We start from the raw sequence: 24,611 nt of genomic DNA, 5'->3' as shown, positions 1-24,611 counted from the left end.
AACCAGAAGCCACTGAATGCTGGACCAAAAAGGAGTACAATTGCCTTTTCCGATTCCTGGATATGTTAAGTTCCTGTAAATCCTTTAGCCTTGTACCATCCAACACTTCCTTAGCTCTGAACTACTTTATATGCACAGCTCTAAACATAACAATATTAACATAGCAAGTTAGGTTGTAAAAAAAATAAAATACGCTCAAATCCGGCAGGAGAGTAATGAATTCCACAACTTGATTAGACCAACTCAACTCAGACTGATACTAACAAATTGAAAATATAAAGATTTTAGTGCATAATGTATGTCTGTTTCCCTCCTGTATACAGCACATCATGGGCCACGTCTTTGGCGATTTTTCCCCCCCAATCTCCATTTCACTGGGTATCACTCATCCTTCTGTGTCCCATTCATCAGGGCCCGAGCTTCTCGCTTTTCCAGAGCCAATTTAATATCCAGCTCCCTCAACTGCTTGAGGAAGCCCCGATTTGGCAAGATGCATCGATGTTTTAGGACGTGAGTGCTTGCATCCACCACTGTCATTTTCTTATAAATCATCATATAGGCTAATACCAGAGAGGCAGATCGGCTACGACCCATGGCACAATGCACCAGCACTTTACCTGCAAATAAAATTGACATTTAATGTGTATTCAGCTTTGTTCCTACTTTTGTGAGCAAATAAATTTGTCATTTGTCCTATTGACTCCTATAAGAATATTCTATACCTTAACTTGTAGTAAATAAGAAAGCACATTAAAATTTATTTCACTATATGATTATCTATTTATTTATAAAATATTTTACCAGGAAAGATACATTGAAATTTCTCTAGTTTTCAAGTATGTCCTGGGTACAAATAATTACATTTATTACTATTGACACTTATTACTATTGCAGCTCCTGTCAGCTCCGTCCTCCTCCGCGCCGTCCGTTCAGCACCTCAGTCAGCTCCCAGTGTAAACTCGAGTATATAGGGTACTTTACTTTATGTATACAGGCCTCCCGACTGTCCTGATTTCAGCAGAAAAGTCCAGGTTTTAGGGTTCTGTCCCACCGTCCCGATTTACTGGGACACCAGGGAACTAACTGTCTTTGGGAACTACAGCACAAGTACATCATTAGATGTGAACAGGCACTAGGACCCTGCAAATAGCGCATCATCGGCACTCTCTGCAAAGTCCTGTAGGCTCAGGGTCGACCCATTTTGGTCCCCTTTAGGGATGCCCACCTGTCCTGCTTTGCATACTCCCACTGTTGGGAGGTATATTATGAAACCTTGAGTGCTCAGGAAAAAAATTAAAAGGAGATGTAAACACAGGGAGTTCTATAAAAGCAGATTAGATTAAACTTATTTTTGGAGATGGATCTGCTTTGAATCAAAATATTTATGCTTAGGTCCCTGAACTTCTTACACGTGTGTTTGGGTGGGTGTGTTTATACAGAGAGAGAGAGAGAGAAAGAGACAAGTGGATAGAGATTGAATAGAAAGTAAGGGAAAGTTGGCATTTTGTGATGAAAGTCGAAATTTTTAATTTGTATATATATTTTTTTAAATGACCCTGAATCTAAAAAGCTATATGTTAGAACGGATTTCAGATCTATTAAAAAAAATGATTGTAGCTCATATACTGAAGCATATTGTAAAGATTAAATATTTGGCTTTTAGGGAAAACCTGTCTGGCCAGCCCTTGAAAATTAAATTAATTAAATTTTTAATCTTAAAATAATTTGCAATTTTTAGTCATTTTAAGGTACATCATGACATGGTCCCATAACCTCAAATAATACAACAGATACAAACAAATAGTTAATAAATATTAATGCGGTGATGGCTAACCATAGTCCCACAGATGTTTGGACTACATTTACAATTTACTGCCTCAACCGGCAGTAAATGAGTTACTCCAACCAGTGCCCCCCCCCCTTAAAAAATAGTGTCGAGACCAAGTTATCCCTGCAGCCCGATTTGTCACAGATAACATCACTCACCATGGAGCATAGGTTGAGGGGAGGACATGGGTGGCATGGAGAAGTATCGTCAACATGCGGTGCCTGGTGGCCTCAGACATCACCAAATTCATATTAGCCGACCGGAACTCTTGTTCCCGGCTGGCAAGACACCCCATTGACAGGACTGGAGGTGGAGTTACAGAGAGGTTAAACTCTGTCTGCAGCATTTCATAGCGAAAGGCTGCACATATAGACCCCAGGTACCATGACCACTTCAAATCACTGAGTTGGTCATGCTGCTTGGAATAACCCTTTAAACTTTGAAATCAAAAGGAACATAGTTTACAAACATTGAATGCCATGGTTGGCCATCACTATACAAGGATGCTGGGTTAGCACAGAGTATTCTGTATCCAGGAGTATAAAGTATTTTAGACTGTAAGCTCGTGTGAGCTCTTCAACCTATCGTTCCTGTACATTTTCTTGTAATTGTCCTATTTATAGTTAAATCTCCCCTCTGATATTGTAGAGTGCTACGGAATCTGTTGGCGCTATATAAATGGCAATAATAATAATAATAATAATGGTACTGCGATTCCTTACTGTCAGGGTTGTTTAGTGCATTGTGAATAAATTCCGCTGCAGGGTAAAAGAACTGGCTAAGGTTGAAGCCTGGAAGATCTTCTGCCTCCACCCCGTAGTACTCCACTGTCATGTCACTGTAATACTCTGTTCCAGTGTCTACGTTCCAGCGGCCATGTGCTGCATTTAAAATATGCGTGAAACCGTTTTTTTCCAGGCTATAGCGGTCCAGGGCGGTTTTCCTACAGTGGCCAAAAAGAAGAAGGAAATATTAACGCAGCTGTGCTTCTAACTGATGCAACGGTCTCTGTAAAAGATACAAACGTTAGGCCACCTTTATACATACTTTTGAAATCTGACATAATGGCCAACTGGAGAAGACACATAAGGGGGTTTATGAAAGACACAATATGCATTAAGGTGGGTCTCAACAAATCCCAGGTTGCAGCTGGTAATTTTGTCCTAACGCCTGGGTGTAACTCCAAGACAGATACTCAACTACCAATCGTCTTGTTCTAATTCTCCCTCTACCTAGGTAGAAGAAATTCAATGACAATACATGATAATTACCCATAAATAGCAAAGCAGCAATTTCTGTAACCTTCTGTTTTTTTATGTTTTACAAATATATATTGTTTAGGCATTTATACGAGTATATTTGGATATCATGGTTGATTCAAAGATGGAATGTATTCCTGTAATATATATATAGGGTTTTTTCTATGCTTTTTCTCTGGCGTCCTTGTTCACGAGAGTACATCTAGCAAGACCTGTGTTCGGTCTAATCACTGACAAAGTGTATGTATATTTTAAATACATTTTAGGATTTGTAGGGATGGAAGGAGGTTTATTTAAAGGGACACTAAAGTCACCAAAACAACTTTAGCTTAATAAAGCAATGTAAGTGTATAGAACATGCCCCTGCAGTTTCACAGCTCCATTCTTCAATTTAGGAGTTAAATCCCTTTGCTTATGCAGCCCTAGTCACACCTCCCTGCATGTGACTTGCACAGCCTTCCTAAACACTTCCTGTAAAGAGTCATCTAACGTTCATTTAATTTACACTTCATTTATTGCAAATTCTGTTCATTATCTCCTGCACTGTTGATAGTTTGCTAGACCATGCAGGAGCCTCCTGTATGTACTTAAAGTTCAATTTACAGATGAGGAGATAAAAACTATTAAAGTAAGTTACATCTGATTGAAAATAAAACCATTTTGTTGTCACGCAAGCTGTGTCAGTCACAGCCAGGGGAGATTTAGGGCTGCAAAGGCAGAAACAAAAGTAATTTACCTCGTAAATGGCAGAGGATTGAGCAGTGAGACTGCAGGGGCATGATCTATACACAAAAACTGCTTCATAAAGCTAAAGTTGTTTTGGTGACTATAGTGTCCTTTTAATGTTAGTCAAACTAGAAAGAGGGCACGTGTTAATTGACTTTTCTATTCTGTCAAATCTTGACTATTTATTCACAAGAAACAAAGATAAGGTCACATTTTTACAGGAATGGAGTCTGTTACTTAGAAATACATTAGCGAGGTTGCTCATATAGTACGGGTAATGTTGCTGTTGTTGTTGGGGCTCGTGTAAACTTACTCGTCTCCAATATACAGGTTGGGCCAAACTTCGTTCACATGGGTGAATTTAGCTGGACCTTGCCAGAAGATTCTCTCCAACTCAAATGCTCCTGGGGTGCAGTAGCCAGTCTCTGGATCCACAGCAACGGCGGCGTAAGCATTGCGCTTCTTGTTTTGGTTGGGTGTGTTAGCCGGCATCCTTGCTGAGGTTACGGATGTAGAACCGTGCTCGTGGGGTCCCTTAACACAACAATAAAACGCATAATGGCATTACTTGGATTGTTTTAAACTTAAATGGTAAATCTATTAACTTAGCTGGTACTTCCCAGATGTAGCTCTCACACTTTCACCTATTAGGTCATGTAAAACATGGAGAGAGGGGCCTGTATATCCTTTTTATATATTGTTCTGGTGTGAGAATGGATGTACGGCCAGATAGCCCCCTTTGTTATGTTATGTTCACAGCCAGCTAGCCCCCTTTAGAATACTATATACAAGGTGTATGGTACCAGTCTCTTTTAAGAGAAGCTCCATGCTCCATTCCACCTATTTTTGTGGTGGAAGATGAAGACATGTATATTTACTATCCTGTGCATAGAATGCAATAATTCAACTCTAATTTAAGTCTGTCTGTGTGCAGGCCTTTGTGTCAGTGTGCCTAGTTGCTAAAGCAGTTATTTCAGCTGTTAGATGTTACATAATAGTTCAAGCAGAAACAAAATGACTGGAACTGTCAGTATACGATTGAAAGCACAGTCTTTAAGGAACTGTGTAATTAGACGACAGAGGGTCAAAAAGTTGGTGGAGGGGAAAGAAATCTTGTACTTCGACTTGTAAAGAATGAAATTACACTCCGAGGTCCTGTGCGGTGATTCCCTGGTCACTTGACCTGACTGAACAGCTAAATCAGGAATTTACAGAGTGCTGTGAGCATCTATATCTAGTAACACGCATATGTAACGAATACATTCACTAAGCAGCTGTTAATTGGTTATGCTCCTTAAATTGGTAAATGCTACACATGAAAAAATAAATTTGCCTATAAATTAGCAATCCTTTAACCATGCAAGCTGACATTTTTTTATCCTATTTAAGCCCATAGTGAAAGTATTTTAAGATATTCCCTGTGTTTGGGACCGAGGGCACATTTGCTTTTTGTTTTCATTCCACCATCATTTAGAGAAACACTCTGAGCACCATAACAAATTAATTGAAATTTTGTTTTTATGGTGAGCGAACGGTTTAACCAAAAATCTTTGTTCCTATGCCTGATCTAGATAACGGAAGGCTTGTGCAACATTGGGCAGGGTCACTGTGGTCACCTGAGACTCACTCCCAATTCATAAAAAAAGGTACCCCAATCATGGTAAAATGGGGATCTTATTGACCCCCATAGAATTTTTATTTATTTACTTTTTAATTTGGCGGCTGGTAGCAAGCGTTGGTCAGCCGCCAAATAATTAACTCTTGCACTAACAAGGTTTTTTTTTTTTTTTTCGCTGGCTAGTGCTGCCAGTCGGCAAATACTACTTCAAATTATCAGTTCACTTGCTGAAAACCAGTGAATTATAATTTGCAATGTGCAACATGCTGGATGAATTTGGTTTATCATTGGTCAATTTAATGAATCTCCAATTCCTGTGCTTTAAACTGGTTCACATGCAGATATTTTGTGGTTTTCTGAATGAATGGTACAGGTCCTGACTGCGTTTGGTTTTAGTAAATCAGCTAATTGCCAAATCCCAAGATTTGTACTCTGCATGGAGACACTGAACTTTCCTCAAAGAGATGCATTGATTCAATGCATCTCTATAAGGAGATGCTGATTGGCCAAGGCTGTGTTTGGCTCTACCCCTGATCTGCCTTATTGACAGTCGCACCCAATCCTATGGAAAAGCATTGTGAATGGATCAGATCACCACTTCTGATGATGTCAGCCAAGCAGACAGATCAGGGGCAAAACCACCAGCAGCAGACTGGAATAAAAGTATGATTTTGCTATACTTAGGGGGTGGATGGTGTTTCTAACATTATAGGGTCAGGAATTCATGTTTGACACATACATACAAACACACACACACACAGAGACACATATATACAGACACACACATACATACAAACACACACATGCACAGACATACACACCCACACACATACACACCCACATACATACACACACAGACAGAGAAACATTCATACAGACACACAAACATACATACAAACAAACACACATATACAAAATATTTTAGTCCTCCTTTTAGATGCAGGAGGGTGACTTTGGGTCCAGTGGTGGCTCAGCCTGATGGGAGTCAGGGTTCCCACTCTGACTCCCTCCTCTCTTCCTACCGCGCGGCTCTGTCTGATAGCTGGGAGGAGTAACCGGGGCAGTCAATTCCTCCCAGCCTCTGATGTCATCTCAGGGAGCCCGGTTCCTCTTAAAGCGCCGCAACGCTGCCCGGGCTCCCTTGGAAATCCATAGCCATCGGGTGGCCCTAACAGCATGAGCCACCCGATGGGCCCCTTCACGTGCGGCCCCAGGGGCCTGCAACACATGACGGCGGGCACCTGATCGCAGGGGTCCACAGGAGTGATGGGCCCGGTCGCGACTGCGACCCCTTTTACAGGGTTTATAGAGGGTGTAACCAAGACCTAATAGGGCATTGTACAGCAAAAAAGGATTTATAAAAAAGAATTAGAGTAACCCAATAAATATAACTGCCATCCCTCAATTATGTATCTGCAATTTATATGACTGCCATGATTGTAGTTTTGGGACCATGGCACCTCTGCACCAGAAGTATGGTGATAAGCGTCATCAAGCAGATAATTTAATTAAATTTGGTGCCACTGTAATGTGTGGCATCTTATTAGAAATCAGTGGGTGCTGAGTGACTTATGTTACTATGCTGGCTGTGGAGGGGGGAGCAGGAAGGAGGCAATAGAGCATGGATTGTATGGCAATGTTTGTATATGACTGTGTGTGTAGATGTATGTCTGTGTGATTCTGTGACAAATGTGTTTATGTTTTCATGTGTTTTTCTATGTTTGTGTGAATGATTGTATTGATAGGGGAATAGCTACTTATATATGTATGTGAAGGCAGTAAAGTATATGTGGAGTGGGCACATAGTGTTGGCTGGTCTAAATCACCCGAAAACCAAATACACTGGGTTGCTGTTGGGTTAGCACAGGCTACAAATAAAAAGTACAATAACACAATGTACACAACTAGATGTTTTGATATGATTTGCCTGCATATGTTTTCAGTGAGCAGCTGAGCTCTCCCAGTTAAGGAATGAATAGCACTCTGTTGGTGTAGTGCAGTCTCACCTGTCCCCTTTTACCCACGAGCTTGACAATGATCAAGATCTCAAGAATCTCAACAACTCCAGACAAAACTTTGAAACTCAATAGTAGTTGCTCAGGAGTGTCATGACCCCTGGTTCAACAGCGTGCCCTCTTGAAAGTGACACTCCCGACTTGTGTTTATCCTCCATATCCTTCTATTTTAATACATTATGGATATAATGCTTAAAAACAGGCAATTAAACAGGAACACATTGCCCATCTCTGAATTTCCCTACTTTTATGAAAATCTGCAGTTTTACCATGGAACAGGAGATTGCAGAGATTTGTTCAGAGTGCTTATTGCAGGATATGTTTAGCACTCACACGTACAATTTATGAAAATAAACAAAAGTAATTTGCAATCTAATAGAAGCTCCACATTCTAAAATGTCCTGAATCTAGTGACACAGTACTGATTTCAGGTTCCTGTCCTGACATCCTGGACTTGTTTCCTGGTGTCTCACTTTTGTGGACACTAGAGAACTGTTCCCAGAAAGTGTAGTGCAAGCGTACCAATAGATGTACTTGCACTATGCTAAGAACACTAGGATCAGCCCTTAATGGGGCTGACCAGTCTGTGGGGCTGTCACGCTGACATGCCTCTTCTTTGGGTGGCTAAGCGGTGACAGTGCCGCAGATCGCACTCCTTTAAGCAAACTGAGGAGTCCCAATTTACATATCTCATGTTGAGAGGTATGGAAGCTAAGAATTGTATTGCATGTACATTTAATGATGTCATCGAGTGGTGGAGGGGTTTATAACTCCATCAAATTTTTGCAAATGTCTACAGTTATGATTTATGATAATCATGTAAAGAAGTACTCATAACTGTGCAAAAGTGTGTCTTTGATCCCCATGCTGTAATTTGTTATTGATTTTCACTTCTAAAGGAACATCTTATTTTTTTTATTCCTACTTTTAATATCTACTTATAGTAAAACGTAATTATTATCCATACTAATGGACTCATACAGTAGTTGTAGCATAATACCTATATCCATAATCTTCAAAACGGTCCTGGCTGGACTGAGGGATTTTTGTTTTATTTTTTTAAGCTTTTTTTCCCCATATATATTTTTTTCATTCTGCTGTACCAGCAACCATAATAAGAGTCTTTGCTTTAAACCAGGAGGGCATTTATGATACATCTCCCTCTCCTACTGGTTTGTGTGGTAATGGAGAAGGGACAGTCCCATATAACTGCCAGCTGTCACGGCATGTTCCTGCATACTGCACTGTCAATGTAAGATCAGCCTGTTAGTGAATAGCCTGGGATATAATGTCCCTTCTATCACAGGCCTGGGCCTGGCTCATGCTGACAGGGCTAAGCACAGAAATTAGCAATATCAGTCAATCAGTAACTGGATGGATGAGATGGTAGAGAAGAGAGCATAAAATATGGTGAGGAGGGGTTGTTAGGGGTTTTTAAATCCCCCTTGTACTAATGTGGGGGTCATGTTGACCCCATAGGCTTTTTTTATATTTTTTACCTATTTGCCTGCTGTCAGTGGGAAAATAGTCACACAAAAAAAGATTGAATCGAAGGAAATTGAATCGCCAAAGCCTATATTTTAAATTTGGATTCAATATGCAAACCAATATTTTTCAGCCCCAATAAGCATTTAATTGCTGGAATTAAATTAATCCGAACCATTAAATAGCAATTCTGGAGCTGGAAAACTGCCGCTAGCCGTGATTGGTTGGATTGTTATCTTCTAGATTTCATGGGCAAACATCTTCTATTCTATTCTACTATAGTAGGCATCCACTCCATGCTCAGTATTTGGCTCTTTGAAGTCAATTTGTTTGTATATTTTTCCACGCCGCCAGTTGCTTTGGTTGATTTTAATTTGCAGCTGCTTCTTATAGTGTGCCACATACAACATTAAATTAATCAGCTCTTCTTACAAGTCTGAAGTGCATATAGTTCAGCCAATGCTTTTTTAAATGATGCATCAAAATTTGAGATCCTTTCAGGCATTCAAACACATAGAACACAGAGCTGTATTCTTAGTGGCTAATATATTATTGTATCAGCTTTAAAACTGCACTCATTTCATAGTCAAAAAGATAACTATATGTGGCATTATTTATAATGATGGCATGCTTTTAGTATCTGCCAGCAAGTATCCTTATTCACTTCTAGTAGAGCAGGGCTTTGCACAGAAGTTCTGACTCAGAGTGATGAGAGTTATACAAATTGGAATGGAAACAAAGAAAATCAGTGGGAAGCTGCCAATCACAACAAATATTTGTCCGTTAAGAGATGTTTATATAAAGATGAGCTATATATATATACACACACAGTTTCTCACACAAACCATAATAAATTATTCAATAAAGGTCCTCCCCTTCTTGAAATCGAATGATTTTAAACACAATGTCTAAAAGAGAACTAACTCTTTTAAAATGTTTTGTTTTTCTCATCTTTCTTAAAACCGTAAAACACATGATTTTGTTCTCCCATCATGCCTGGTGGATTTTCCCCTATTGCACTAGATTCCTCCTGATTCTTACACCCATGGTTCTGCGAGTTATACATCACCCTGTTTGATTGCCACGTGGTTCTTTGACTGTCCTCAGCAGAAATGTTGATACACATTGCTATATATTATGTCATAACACCATACATTGCTCAGTGACAGACTGCTTCACTAAATATGCATGCATGTTCATGGCCGGCTTCTGGAATTTAAATGCTAGAGATTAAACTGGATGCAAAGTGGAAGAAACATCATATTTTTCCATACTCCCTAATTGGTTTACTTTCTTATTTAATAGAAAAAATAATAATACATGCACACACGTCAAAATAGTGTGTATGTGTATATCTTTGTCTTATACTTTCTATATTTTCACCTACTTGTTCCTTTGCAGACATAATATATTGAGGTGTATATGATATAACGACCCATTAAAGACTCCATAACAGTCCCACAAATCCAAATCATGCAACATGCTCCCCCACCCCATACCCTTCCTTAGTCACCAGTAGCCCTGTATGTACCTGAGTGTGCCGTAGCCCTGGTCTGTCTGAGCCACAATGTGTAAATGCTCTCTCACTGGGAGCAGGCTATTTTTAGGGTAGGATTTGCTGACTATGACCTTGGTGATGGGGTGGGGTAGTCTGGAGGGGGTCAACTCTTTTATCCTCCGGTCAAACCTGCCTTTGTGGGTTTTAACACTTTTTAACTCTAACCAAACCAAATTACAATATATCTGTTTACGTTATAATTTTTTATATTAAAGCAAAATAATATACACGTTAACTCCATCTATAAATAAAATCATGACCTGGCAGCTATACCTACTTAGCAAGTTATGGATTCCATTACAGCACGTACAATGAGTACAGTAGTAATGCTGATGTTTGTATACTGACAGGGATGTGGAATTTTTATAACTTATGCCCGGATATGGAATTCCAGGCTCTGATTTGGTAGTTTCTATTCTCATTTAGCCCAGGCGAGGGAAAGCAGAGTCTGCTAAACCCGTTGTCCCCCACCCTTTGCCAAGACCAAGTTCTCCTAGCCCTCTTTTTCCTTTGCTGACATCACGCCCCCTCGCAGGTCGCAGGGTCGCAGGTGAGGGAAGGATGTCAGGAAGGACGGACTAAGGGGCAGCACAGAGGGCATGCCACGATTGGCTGTCTGGTGTCGGCATGCTGTGTGTGCTGGTATTACATGCCAATTCTGTACAGAACTGACATGTGACACCAACACGCCAGCATAGAATACTTTGTTATGATATGGCCAGTAATACTGCTGAAAGTATTAACCACTCCAGCAGCGAAGAGGTTAAACTAAGCGAAGCTCTGCAAGTACATGCACCATGTCCACTTCAAATCACTGAAGTGGTCATGGTGCTCAGAGTAACCCATTAATATATAGTTGTTGACATACACATTAAATGCATTACTTTCCCTGTGTCCACATCCTGATAAAGCATGAAAGGGACCAGGAACCAAAACCACTTTAATACCTTAAAGTTATTATGTGACTGGATTCCCTGGGTGCCATCTTCCGCACCACTGTTGAACTGTTTTTGCACAGTATAAAAGTAATTACACTATACCAGGGATATGGCAAAGTGATTGTTTGAGGGAGCTCAGCTGATGCTCTCAGCCAATTACTTACCATTATCCCAAATATAGGGTAAGGCAGTTAGGGTAAGGCAGTTTCAGCTTCACCATTGAGTCTGGACTGTGGGTGCCCTGGACTGTGGGGGGCTGAACTGTAAGTGCCCTGTGACTCCAGGCACCATAATAATTTAAAAGCGTTCAATCAACCTTAGGGAAGCCAACTTTCTGCGGCAAACAGAAAAACAGATAGGCAGAAAAAAAAGAGGATGGCAAAAATAATATCAGCGTCACAACTATGTACTACCAGACCTGTGAGTCCACTATACACATGCCATTTATTAGATAATGCGACCTGCGAGTCGCCAATGCATGTCTGACAGACTGTACCTTACGATGTATAAGCGACTACAAGTAACCAAAGGGACCTGCGAGTCCACGTTAATACGTTCTTCTTTTTCATGTTGGAAACAAAAAAAAAGTTCAATAAAAACATATTCACAACAAAAAAAAAATTATATCAGCGTTTGTGTGTGTGTGTGTCTAGTAGTATGTTTAGCAGTGTAATTGTATGTGTCATGACTCTGGCAATGTGAATTGTGACTGGTAGTGTTTGTGTGTGTCTAGTAGTATGTTTAGCAGTGAAATTGTGTGTGTCATGACTGGCAATGTGAATTGTGACTGGTAGTGTTTGTGTGTGTCTAGTGGTATGTTTAGCAGTGTAATTGTGTGTTTCATGACTTTGGCAATGTGAATTGTTTGTGACTGGTAGTGTTTGTGCGTGTGTACAAGTATGTTTAGCAGTGAAATTGTGTGTGTCATGACTCTGGCAATGTTGACCGTGACTGGTAGTGTTTGTGTGTGTATAGTGGTATGTTTAGCAGTGTAATTGTGTGTGTCATGACTCTGGCAATGTGAATTGTTTGTGACTGGTAGTGTTTGTGTGTGTGTATTAAACAGGCAGTCTGGTATTGGCACGGTCTATTGAAGCAAGCTAAAAAGTTGGCTGCCTTAATATGATTAACATTTTACAGCTTCCTACCTTACAACAAGCAGTACTCGATGTACCATAACAATAACACCAATATGTAAAACCTACCAAAATACACAGTGACACATTGTACCAGAGCTGTCAACCACTGAAAATACATTTTACTTACTGCATGTTCTAAATTTAGTGACAGCTAAATGCTGATAAATTTATTTCAAAAAATCCATATGGATCAAAATAATATAAATAAATATATATGTGATATATATTTAAAGGCACATATTGTACTTACACACTACTATAAAGGAGCTTGCAACTACAATTTAAAGGAACACTCATGTCACTATAACACTTCATCTGAATGACGTTGTTATGGTACCCGGAGGTCCTGGGCATTGTCTTACCTTAAGGGGCTACTATTGCGAACAGTTCAACCACAAGGTTGTGCAGATGGAGCCCATCATGCATGGCAGATTTCTTCTGGCAACGTCCTACGTTTCAATGAGAAAACCTCTGACTGGGTGCCAGTGATATGCTCTCAGCCGATCACTAGTTTCCCAATGAGAAAATGGTCAGGGTTATTCACTAAAATGAGAATTGCAAGGATTGCAAAGTCAATTTCAAATTTAGAGAAACACTATAGGGTCATGAACACAAACAATTTCTAGCCCCCCTGTTCCCCCTAAATATAGTAACCTTTATTCCAGTCTGCTGGTGCTGGCTCTGCCCCTAATCTGCCTCCTTGGTTGATATCATCGGAAGTGGTGATCTCAGCCAATCACAATGCTTTCCCATAGGATAGCTGAGACTGTCAAAGAGGCAGATCAGGGGCAGAGCCATCACAAGTCAAACACAGCCCTGGCCAATCAGCATCTCCAGAATTGAATCAATGCATCTCTATGAGGAAAATTATGAGGGTGGAGACACTGCCCCAGGAAGCACCTCTAGCAGCCACCTGAGGAGTGGCCAGTGAATGGCAGTGATGCACATTAAGCTGTATTTGTTCTGATGACTATAGTGCCCCTTTAAGGCCAAAGTAGCTGAACTGGAACAATTCTCCTTTCAGTTTGGCTACTTTGGCCTTCAATATTCACTTTGAATTCACTCTGTACTGCCTGCAATTCTCAGTTTGGTGAATAGCCGTGTTTGTGAGAAAGGTACACTGTTTAGATAAGTGGTTCCCAAGTTACATTATAGGGACACTATAGTCACCCAGACCACTTCAGCTCAATTAAGTGGTCTGGGTGCCAGGTCCCTCTAGGGTTAACCCTGCCTGCTGTAAACATTGCAATTTCAGATAAACTGCTATGTTTACATTTGGGGTTAAGCCAGCCTCTAGTGGCTGTCTTCCAGACAGCCACTAGAGGCGCATCTGCGACGCTGGATGCATATTATGCCTCCATCACGCAGAGCGTCCATAGCAAAGCATTGAAAAATGCTTTCCCATGGATACTTTGAATGCGCGCGCAGCACTGCCGCGCATGCGCATTCCGCTCCACTGACGTCAGATGGGGGAGCTGACGTCGGTGGGGGAGGAGAGGTAAGGGGGCCCAGCGGTGGAAGAAGGTGAGTAACTGAAGGGGTTTTAACCCCTTCAGCACCACGGGAGGGGGACCCTGAGGGTGGGGGCACCCTCAGGGTACTATAGTATCATGAAAACCGATTTGTTTTCCTGACACTACAGTGATCCTTTAAGAGTCAAAGCATACTTCGGTGAGAGAACAATTTCCAAGATTGATTTACTTTTATGGGCAGCTTATAAACATCATATTTACTCAGATTAAAGGGGACTTGTCACTTCTCTGGATTTTTAATAGTTTTACTTGTCCTCTGAATTTATCATGTCTCTACATGTGAGGTATGAAAAATAAGATTAAATGTTAATTCTTATGCTTAAAGAAACACAATAGCATTGGGAATACAAAACTGTATTCGTAACGCTATAGTCTGCCCTGCCCCTAACTTAATAGGTCACCCCTACCTGCAGTCGTAAAAGTTTAAAAGCCCTTTTTTTCACTTATCTGTTTCCAGCATTGAGGTCCCTCCTTTGCGCTCATTAGAGCGTCTTCCTAAATAAGCATTGAAACAATGTTTTCCTATGGGCATTTTGAAGACGATGGACGTCCTCATGCAGAATCTGAGAACATCCAATGTTATTTCATGGAGTTAAAATCTGTACATGAAGAGAGCTGGGTGCTTATAGTGTCACTTTAAAGGAACATAAATGTGTATTCCTAAAGCTATAGTGCTTGCTTCACTTTTATCTATAGAACCATCTGATTGAAAAAGCATAATTTTACTCTGCTATTGTGTTGGAAGAGCCTCTAGAGCAGTGGTCTTCAACTACTGGTCCGTGGACCAGCGCCGGTCTGCAATAATTTTTTGCAGGTCCACGAAAGCTTTCACCCGACTGCTAGGCTGCTAGAGTTCTCTCTCACCACTGGGACCACCAAGGATTGCAGGGAATGACCCCCTCCCACTCAAAGCAGGGATGGGGGATATCAAAATGAGTATAATTGTTTTATTTATTTATTTAAAATATATATATATATATATATATATATATTTATTAATCTACCCCCCAACCCCACAGACCCATTCTCCCCTATACACACACACTGCCCCACATATACACACACACTGCCCCCCATATACACACACACACACCCACACTGGCCCCCGTACACAAACACACTGTCCCTCATACACATACACTGTCCCACATACACTGCCCCCCATACACACACACACACACACTGCTTCACACATACCATTGGTTTTTATAGCTGGCTGATGCTGGTCCGAAATATTTCTCCTCTTTTCGCAAGGCCGCGGGTGCTAGAAGGTTGCAGAACACTGCTCTAGAGACATTTAAACCCTGCAATGAAAACATATTGAAACTGGTTTCTAATAACCCTAAACCTCTAATTCTAAATGCAACGATTACACTGCTCTACGCCGTGTGATGGCTGAATTGGGTATTCAGTGGCGGCTCTAGACTTTATGAGGCCTTAGGCGAAACTCAAACATGAGGCCCCCCACTAACACTCATAGTAAAAAAAACATATAGGGGTTGAATTGTGTGTATAATGAGCTGTAGTTATAATGTATGACAGGTTTGCAGTGCTGGATACAGAGAGCTAGTCTCTGTATTCACTGTTGGGGTGAGTGTGGCACGGTTGAAGGAGAAAGGGTGACAGGGCGAGGGGAGGTGAGAGTGACAGGATGAGGGAGGGTTATGTGACAGGGTGAGTGTGGCATGTCTAGGCAGGATGAGTGACAGGATAGGAGAAGTTAATGTGATAGGGTGAAGAGGGGATGAGTTTGACAGGGTTATGGGTTACGTGTTGCACGGCTGGAGGAGGGAGTGTGACAAGGCAAAGGGAAAGTGAGCCGGACAGGATTACGTGACAGGGTGAGTGTGGCATGGTTGGGCCCACGAGAAAAGGGTTAATGTGAAAAAGGATGAGTGTGACAGGGTTGGGGGTGAGTGTGACAGTATGAGAGAAGATGAGTGTGATAGGATTAGGGGGATTAATGTGATAGGGTGAGTGTAGAAGAGCGAGGGCCGGTAATTGTAGAATGGATGGAGGGGGTGAAAGCAACAAGATTAGGAGAGGTTAATGTGAGCGAAGCTGGGTGAAGGGGGCATGACAGCATGTGGGGGGTGACAGTGTGTGGGGTGGCTGTATGTGTGTGGAATTGTGACGGTGGGTAGGTGAGAGTGTGGGATGCAGTGTTGGAAAGGGTGACAGTGTGTGCAGGGGCAGTGTGTGGGAGGGGTGACTGTATGTATTGGTGACAGTGTTGGGGGCTGACAATATGGGGTGCAAGTGTGTGAAAGGGTAACAGGGTGAGAGAGCAGTGTGGAGGAATGTGACAGTTTTGGGGGCAGGGTGTGAGTGGGTGACAGTGAGGAAGAAGATGACAGTGTGGGGTAGCAGTGTGGAGGATGGTGAAAGTGTGGGGAGCAGTGTGTGATAGTGTGTGGGACACAGGGTGTGTTACAGTTTGGGAGGGCAAGGTGTGTGGGACACAGTTTAGTGAGGGCAGGGTGTGTGACAGCATGAGGGGGCAGTGTGTATGACAGTGTAGGGGGGCAGGGTGTGTGACCATGTGGGTGGCAGAGTGTGTGGGAAACAGTGTGGGAGAGCAGGGTGTGTGACAGTGGAGGGCATTTTGTGTGAGAAATTGTGTGGGGGCAGAGTGTGTGGCGGACAGTGTGGGGGGCAGGGTATGTGGTGGTCACTGTGGGGGGCAGGGTATGTGGTGGTCACTGTGGGGGGCAGGGTATGTGGTGGTCACTGTGGGGGACAGGGTATGTGGTGGTCACTGTGGGGGACAGGGTATGTGGTGGTCACTGTGGGGGACAGGGTATGTGGTGGTCACTGTGGGGGACAGGGTATGTGGTGGTCACTGTGGGGGACAGGGTATGTGGTGGTCACTGTGGGGGACAGGGTATGTGGTGGTCAGTGTGGGGGACAGTGTCTGTGGTGGTTAGTGTGGGGGACAGTGTCTGTGGTGGGCAGGGTATGTGGATGGCGGGGCAGTGTATGTTGGGGCAGGGCACGTTTGAGACAGGGTATGTGGGGGGCAGGGCAGAGTGGGTGAGAGGGCAGTGTGCGTGGGAGGGCAGTGTTGGGGCAGGGCAGTGTATGTGGGTGGGCAGTGGGGGTGGGAGGGCAGTGTTGGGGTAGTGTGGGTGGGAGGGCAGTGAGGGTGGGAGGGCAGTGTATGTAGGTGGACAGTTTTGGGGCAGTGTTGAGACAGTGAGGCTGGGTGGGCAGTGAGGGTGGGTGGGCAGTTTTGGGGCAGTGAGGGTGGATGGGCAGTGTTGGGACAGTGAGGCTGGGTGGGCAGTGCTGGGGCAGTGAGGCTGGGTGGGCAGTGAGGCTGGGTGGGCAGTGCTGGGGCAGTGAGGCTGGGTGGGCAGTGAGGGTGGGTGGGCAGTGCTGGGGCAGTGAGGCTGGGTGGGTGGGCAGTGCTGGGGCAGTGAGGCTGGGTGGGCAGTGAGGCTGGGTGGGCAGTGCTGGGGCAGTGAGGCTGGGTGGGCAGTGCTGGGGCAGTGAGGCTGGGTGGGCAGTGAGGCTGGGTGGGCAGTGCTGGGGCAGTGAGGCTGGGTGGGCAGTGAGGCTGGGTGGGCAGTGCTGGGGCAGTGAGGCTGGGTGGGCAGTGAGGGTGGGTGGGCAGTGCTGGGGCAGTGAGGCTGGGTGGGCAGTGCTGGGGCAGTGAGGCTGGGTGGGCAGTGAGGCTGGGTGGGCAGTGCTGGGGCAGTGAGGCTGGGTGGGCAGTGTTGGGGCAGTGAGGCTGGGTGGGCAGTGTTGGGGCAGTGAGGCTGGGTGGGCAGTGTTGGGGCAGTGAGGCTGGGTGGGCAGTGCTGGGGCAGTGAGGCTGGGTGGGCAGTGCTGGGGCAGTGAGGCTGGGTGGGCAGTGTTGGGGCAGTGAGGCTGGGTGGGCAGTGCTGGGGCAGTGAGGCTGGGTGGGCAGTGTTGGGGCAGTGAGGCTGGGTGGGCAGTGTTGGGGCAGTGTTGGGAAGAGTGTGTGTGGAGGCTGTGACAAGCCTCCACACACTAAAATACCTTGTTTTATAATTAAATTCCCTGGTGGTCCGGTGGCAGCAGTCCCTGGTGGTCCGGTGGGATGACTGTTCTGTCTGCAGCTCCGCGAGAGCTGCAGACCTCGTTCTCGCGAGAGCCTGTCAGAGCGTTGCCGTGGTAACCCGCGGCAACGCTCTGTGTGCTCGCGAGAACCACATTATGTGATCTGCAGCTCTGCACTCGGCGGAGCTGCAGATCAGAGGCTGGCTCTCCCTGTGGGCAGACCATGTGGAGGGGCCACCCGGCGGCATACTGGGCAAGCCGCCGGGCCCCCTCTCACTGTCGGATCCTCGGTCTCGGTCATGGACCGAGGACCCGGCAGTTCCGTCTGCCCTAAGGTGATTTAGGCGGCCGCGAGGCCCCAGCAAGCGCGAGGCCTTAGGCGGCCGCCTAAATCGCCTAATTAGAGAGCCGCCTCTGTGGGTATTCATTGTTTTACATGTTTTAAGGATTTGTTAAAGCCTTCTTTAGAACATGATTTTATTATGAAAGAGGCACACTAAGTATCTTAATCACTACTGCCTGCTCTAGGATTTATGGTTCATGAACCCTGGCGCTGTCTGAGTCAAATCACTTTCGAGCAACCCGATACAAAGTAAGGGTCCTTCAGGCAGCCATGGCTCAGCTCATCACTAATATATTTCTATGGCAGAAATTACACATTCACAATATCAATCTAATGTGGAGATATAACTCTGAGTGAGAGGCTAGGCTGTGTGTGCATTTAAAGGACCTCCAGTTTGTCTCAAACCACCAAAACTGTTGGACATAGACCTGAGAAGCCATGTGAGGGGCAAGCTATTGTAGAGCCCTTTTAACACTGCACTGTTATAACACTCATCTTAAACAGCACTATACCAGCACAGTGCTTTCTTCATTGTAGTGAATGGTTGTCTTTTAAACATTGTAAATAAAAAAACTAAAAACGAAACACATTCCTCTCCGGTTTAAAAAAGAGCCTACATTTTGCTACAAATTAATTCTTAACTTGCCATAACTCTGTTTCCTGAATAGACCCCCCAATGTGTAGTCATGTTAGGATAAAACCTGAGTATACCCATTCACAAAACAGCAGGTCCTGACCATGAACTTTTCCTTTTAGAGTTATTAAAGGAACACTTCAAATACCATAACCAGTACAGTGCAATTTGCCAAACTGTTTTAGTACAAGCTTAGAAAGCCGTGCCCCGCCCTGCAATTAGGCTCAGGGCACTCTGGTGGGTTTAGCCATCCAATCAGAGTGCTCTGACAGGTAAATGAAGAGACTGACAGGTAAGTCTCTACATTTACCTGTCACAGCACTCTGATTGGTTGGTTTGAAATCCACCAATCAGAGTACTCTGTGTCATTTTACACAGCGTGGGAAAGTTCTTTGGAATTTTCCCACGCTGTGTAATTTGAATCATAACTCTCTGATTGGTGGATTAGGTAACCAATCAGAGAGTTATGAGTCAAATTACACAGGCGGGGGTGGGGGGGAAGACAATAGGTCCCCCCTCCCTATTGGTATTTAGGTCCTCCCCCCTTATTTTACTGTAGGGCCTCCACCCACCGCTCAGGGGTGTGGGCCAGGGGGAGGATATTAGGTCCCCCCCCTATTAGTATTTAGTGCCCCCACCCACACTCAGGGGTGCGGGCCAGGGGGGAGGACATTAGGTCCCCCCCCCTTATTTTACTGTAGGGCCCCCACCCACCGCTCAGGGGTGGGGGCCAGGGGGGAGGACATTAGGTCCCCCCCTTTTTAGAATTTAGGGCCCCCACCCACCACTCAGGGGTGGGGGCCAGGGGGGAGGACATTAGGTCCCCCCCATTATTTTACATTAGGGCCCCCACCCGCCGCTCAGGGGTGAGGGCTGGGGGGGCAATTGGTCCCCCCTTTAGTTTAAAAGCGCGGTTAGGGGCTCGGGAAAGGGGAGTAGGGGCATAATTTACTAATACTAAGTAATCTTTACTTAGTATTAGTAAATTTGGCTGAAAGACCAATTTAGGTCTTTCAGCCTTTTAGTAGATAGCTCCCTAATACCGTGGGAATTAGGGAGTTATCTACTTATTCATTCCTGTCATTACACTGACTGGCCAAGCAACTTACATTTTATATGAATGTATGTTACTTGATTGTTGTAAGTGTTGCAAATATATACTTTTTATTTAAAATTGTATGCAATGTAACATTGCGAGGCTCTTGCCGCGCATGCGCATTCAGCCGATGACGGCAGAAGAGGGAGGAGAGCCCCCAGCGCTGGAAAAAAGGTAACGGATTAACCTCTTCCTCCCCCTTCAGCCTGGCGGGAGGGGGACCCTGAGGGTGGGGGCACCCTCAGGGCACTATTGTGCCAGGAAAACGAGTATGTTTTCCTGGCACTATAGTGGTCTTTTAACCCCTTAAGGACACATGACATGTGTGACATGTCATGATTCCCTTTTATTACAGAAGTTTGGTCCTTAAGGGGTTAAGCAGGCTACGTTAGTCACAGCCAGATGAGGCATGGCTAGGGCTGCATTAATAGAAGCAAAAGTGATTGAACTCCTAAATGAGAGGGAATTGAGCAGTGAGACTGCAGGGACATGATCTATACAGCAAAATGGTATTATTAGGCTAAGGTTATTTTGATGCCTAAAGTATCCCTTCAAAGCTGCTCTGTCACCAGTGATGTTGGCTCCTGGCAGCTGAGGCTGTGCCCACGAGGGGCAGATTCAGACAAGTAAAACTCTAGCTTGTTCCCTAGCTTGTTCCCACAGGCACCGATGTCTTTGGGGGTGGCTGGACAGGAAGTGGAAGGGGTCATTTCCTGCTTTATGTTTGTGTCCCTGACCCTATAGTGTTACTTTATTATATACCATGGGCAGACTAGATGGTTCTTATCTGCCGTCACATTCTATGTTTTTTATCTGCCCACTAGTAACCTCTCACACAGGAAGTGCTTTGCAGGAGGAACAGGGAAGCTCTGAGTATTGCACTCTGTATAACCACTCCTGCAGCTCTAATATCATCAATCATCATAGGAGTCTGACTGGACTTCAGAAGACATAGGAGGTAAGTACTTTGCAAATAACTCTTCAAACTCCAGCACTCAAAGCCTAAACCTGAATATAAAACATATTCCTCTTAAAAACTAATCACCTCATGTACCCCAATACTAATTTTAACCCCACACTAAATCTAAACCCAATAATCATAAACAGCCCTAATACTACAACTATAACCTCTCTCAAGCTTTTTATCTTCTTAATACTAAACACCCTATGCAATCAAAAACTGCAAACTTTTCTCTCTTTTTCTATTAGAAAAAATTGTGTCTGTACGTCCAGCCTATTGTTGCATTTTAATTTCCTTTGTCAATTCCTACAAGTCCTCCTTTGGTGACTAAAGCCTTGATTCTAAAGTTTCCTAGAATTTATCCAAGAAATTCTTAAAATATTAATATCAAATCTAGTGTAAACAATGAAAATTAAATGTTCCAGTTTGACACTTAGAGAGTGGTAATATGCCATTTCGTGCATGGCAGCGAAGTACCAGTAATGTATATCCACATTCCTCACTCCATTCCTAGGATGACATCATTGTATCCTGTGATCATTCCGTGCAGGACTTCGCGGCTGCTAAGCATTCTGGGGCTGATCAACTAAGGTGTGGTAACATTTAGTCCCAGGAGAGTATATGTGTGTGTGTGTATGTATATGTGTGTGTGTATATATATATATAAAACAAAAATAGTAATGCACTCCACCTTCCTTGATGTACTTTCCCGGTGCTTATCAGCAAACAGATACAGCCAAAAGTACAAGATAGCACTCCAGGGACTTCCAAGTCAAATGAATAAAACTTAGCTTTTATTAGCTCAAAATAAAAATCAACGTTTTATCCTGATGAAAGTCTGTGATACAGACTGAAACATTGATTTTTATTTTGAGCTAATAAAAGCTAAGTTTTATTAATTCGACTTGGAAGTCCCTGGAGTGCTATCTTGTACTTTTGGCTATATATATAATATGTATATGAAACCATATATAGATAATATACTGAGAAAGAGAGAGAGATCTTATAATTTGTATCTTATAATACGTTTTTTACTGGACTAACAGAATTTTGTAATGACATGCTTAACCCCTTAAGGACACATGACATGTGTGACATGTCATGATTCCCTTTTATTCCAGAAGTTTGGTCCTTAAGGGGTTAAGGGAGAACCTCCCTTTCTAAAGTTTGAAGCATTTCTGAGTAAAGACGAGGCATAGAATTCAAAGTTGAGTTTTGATACGGGGGTTAAAGTGACATATCTATTTATCAGACTGTTACACATACATCTGAGACTTTAGTGATTGGGTAGTTATATATTATTCGTAATACTCCTGGTCATTTGTATACATCAGTGTTGTCTGAAAAAAAACTTATTCTTGTTGGTAATTTTTGTCCATAGGTCTTTGAAGTTTAACACAGAGGGCGATAGATTGTACTGTGTATGTGTGGAGACAGGGGAGAGCTGGGAACTTTAGACATTTTGTCCAAGTACAGATAAGTTGCCTTTTCTTGTGCACAAAACTCCTAAATCTCTCAGTTCTTTAAAGGATCACTATAGTGTCAGGAATACAAACATGTATTCCTGACATTATAGGTCTAAATCACCATTTAGATGACCGGCCCCTAAAAAGGCATTGTAGACAGCCTGTCCCTGCAGGCTTTTTGATGTAGACACCAAAACAACTACATTAAGCTGTAGTTGTCCTGGTGACTATAATGTCCCTTTAAAAGCTGTGAACAGGCTCTACAGAATGCGCTCCACAGGTGCCCACTCTAGGTCGTATGATAAATTCTTTACTAGTTACAATGAAGTCTTTGAGGTGAGGCCAGTTATTAGCGATCATCATTCGCAGAATCTATTCAGGACCAGACTATTTTCCACGAACCCAAACACCTCCAGGGACGTCATGCATACTCATCATAGTCTGGTTGCGTGGTAAACTCCAGATACAGCAGTCCTTGCCTGGAGAACATTGAGACATCAGCTCATGCCCAAACCCACACAGTGCTAGGTGAAAGGCTAACAAAGCCACCGTTCCTCACTCATGCAGTACTCTGTCAACAGACATTCTAATGGACCTATTGCTATTTGAAGCCATAGGAGAATGGTGTGAAGCAGTAGTGCACACCTCCTGTGTGTTAGTGACCCAGGGGGCAATTGCACCCCTTGCCAATCCTCTCTTGAGTGGCGTGTTGTTATATATCTTGTGAGATCAGGTGCTAGAAAACCAATACAGTGTCCTCTCTTATATGTTCATCTAAGTATCAGAAAAAGGAGAAAATGCACTTTGTCCGACCCTTAATATCCAATGCCTTTTGAAGTTATTTCTTCAGGCGTATTACATACTTATACCATCTCCAGTGCTGCTAATTATGGATTAGTGGATGATAGGTTAGTCTAGTCTAGACCAGGTTTAGGCAACCTGCGGCCCTATAATGCCCATAATGGCAAAGCACCAGAGGAGATGTAATCCACACAATCTGGAGTGCCAAAGGTTGCCTAACCCTGGTCTAGAGTAACACCCACTCACATTTCATTCTTACTTCCTGCGCCTCTTCATCATGATTAGGAATACTGTACGTAGGAGATGCGGAGTGCTCCTCCACTAACAGAAACAGAACGCAATTTAATATTGTTGAATACACTTTCAAAATAATTTAATATATTCGAATACACTTTTAAAATGACTTAATAGCATCACAAACATTTAAAAAAAAATTATATTTTGATATTCATTGATATATATGATAGATTTTTTGATATTTTGAAATATATATAATTTTAAAAGTTTATCCAGAAATATTAAATAATTTTGAAACCCTATCCAACATTATTAATCAAGGCCATAATTTGCAGCAATCCTGTTCTAGCTAGGATAGACCCGCTTCTTTGGATGCTCTCCTTTCTAAAATTATTTTTTAGTTTAAACAATACAGCCAAGTTGATATAAACATTACCGGAAAAAGGTTACCTAAGCACTATCCCATATCCCTACACACATTTAAATAACATAATTTTTAGTACCACTGCAATGGCCATTAAAGTGTATCTCATTAGAGATTTCCTTTGAACCTGAAAGCAACACGGTGAATTGTTAGCATAGGACTTACCTATGTATTGACATTAGTTATTTATATGTTTAGGTTTTTCACATTCCTCTAAACATTGTACAGCATTTGTCAAAATAAAATTAGTACACTGGTACATTCTTAAAATTTGTCTCTGAATTGTATTTAGTCAATCCACAAAAGGAGAATGTGGAATTATGTCTGAATTCTTCAATTCAGATACCATTTTAAAGCGTTGGACAATTATCCCCATGTATGTAATAATATAATAGAAGTAATGAAACCCATGCTGTAATAAAAACCTTTAATGTTCTCAGGAATTTTGTAATAACTCTTATAATATTTTTAGACAGGCTATAACTACACCTATGGCAATTCTTTGCAGCCTATAATAAAACATAT

At 43.0% G+C, this 24,611-nt stretch overlaps 1 protein-coding gene across 1 annotated transcript; it reads right to left on the bottom strand.

The window, feature by feature from the left end:
• Positions 1-357: 357 nt before the first annotated feature.
• Positions 358-10,527, bottom strand: LOC134575095 (dual specificity phosphatase 29-like). The gene is made up of 4 exons (XM_063434250.1): positions 10,463-10,527; positions 4,127-4,347; positions 2,551-2,771; positions 358-617 (listed from the first exon to the last, which is right to left on the bottom strand). The coding sequence occupies exons 2-4, from the start codon at positions 4,303-4,305 to the stop codon at positions 382-384; spliced, it is 636 nt and encodes a 211-aa protein (XP_063290320.1). The 5' UTR covers positions 4,306-4,347; positions 10,463-10,527; the 3' UTR covers positions 358-381.
• Positions 10,528-24,611: the final 14,084 nt, after the last annotated feature.

The sequence above is a fragment of the Pelobates fuscus genome, chromosome 10 (assembly GCF_036172605.1).
Source record: "Pelobates fuscus isolate aPelFus1 chromosome 10, aPelFus1.pri, whole genome shotgun sequence".
In the NCBI taxonomy this organism is placed as follows: domain Eukaryota; kingdom Metazoa; phylum Chordata; class Amphibia; order Anura; family Pelobatidae; genus Pelobates; species Pelobates fuscus.
Note: the sequence above shows the minus strand (reverse complement) of the source record. Positions and strands in the feature narration are given on the sequence as shown.

Excerpts from the sequence above, each read along its gene's own strand:
- LOC134575095 (XM_063434250.1), bottom strand. The coding sequence starts at position 4,305 with ATGCCGGCTAACACACCCAACCAAAACAAGAAGCGCAATGCTTACGCC. Across the intron at positions 2,772-4,126 it reads AACCTGTATATTGGAGACGA|GAAAACCGCCCTGGACCGCT; the intron begins GTAAGTTTACAC and ends TGGCCACTGTAG. Across the intron at positions 618-2,550 it reads TGCACTAAACAACCCTGACA|GTAAAGTGCTGGTGCATTGT; the intron begins GTAAGGAATCGC and ends TTTTATTTGCAG.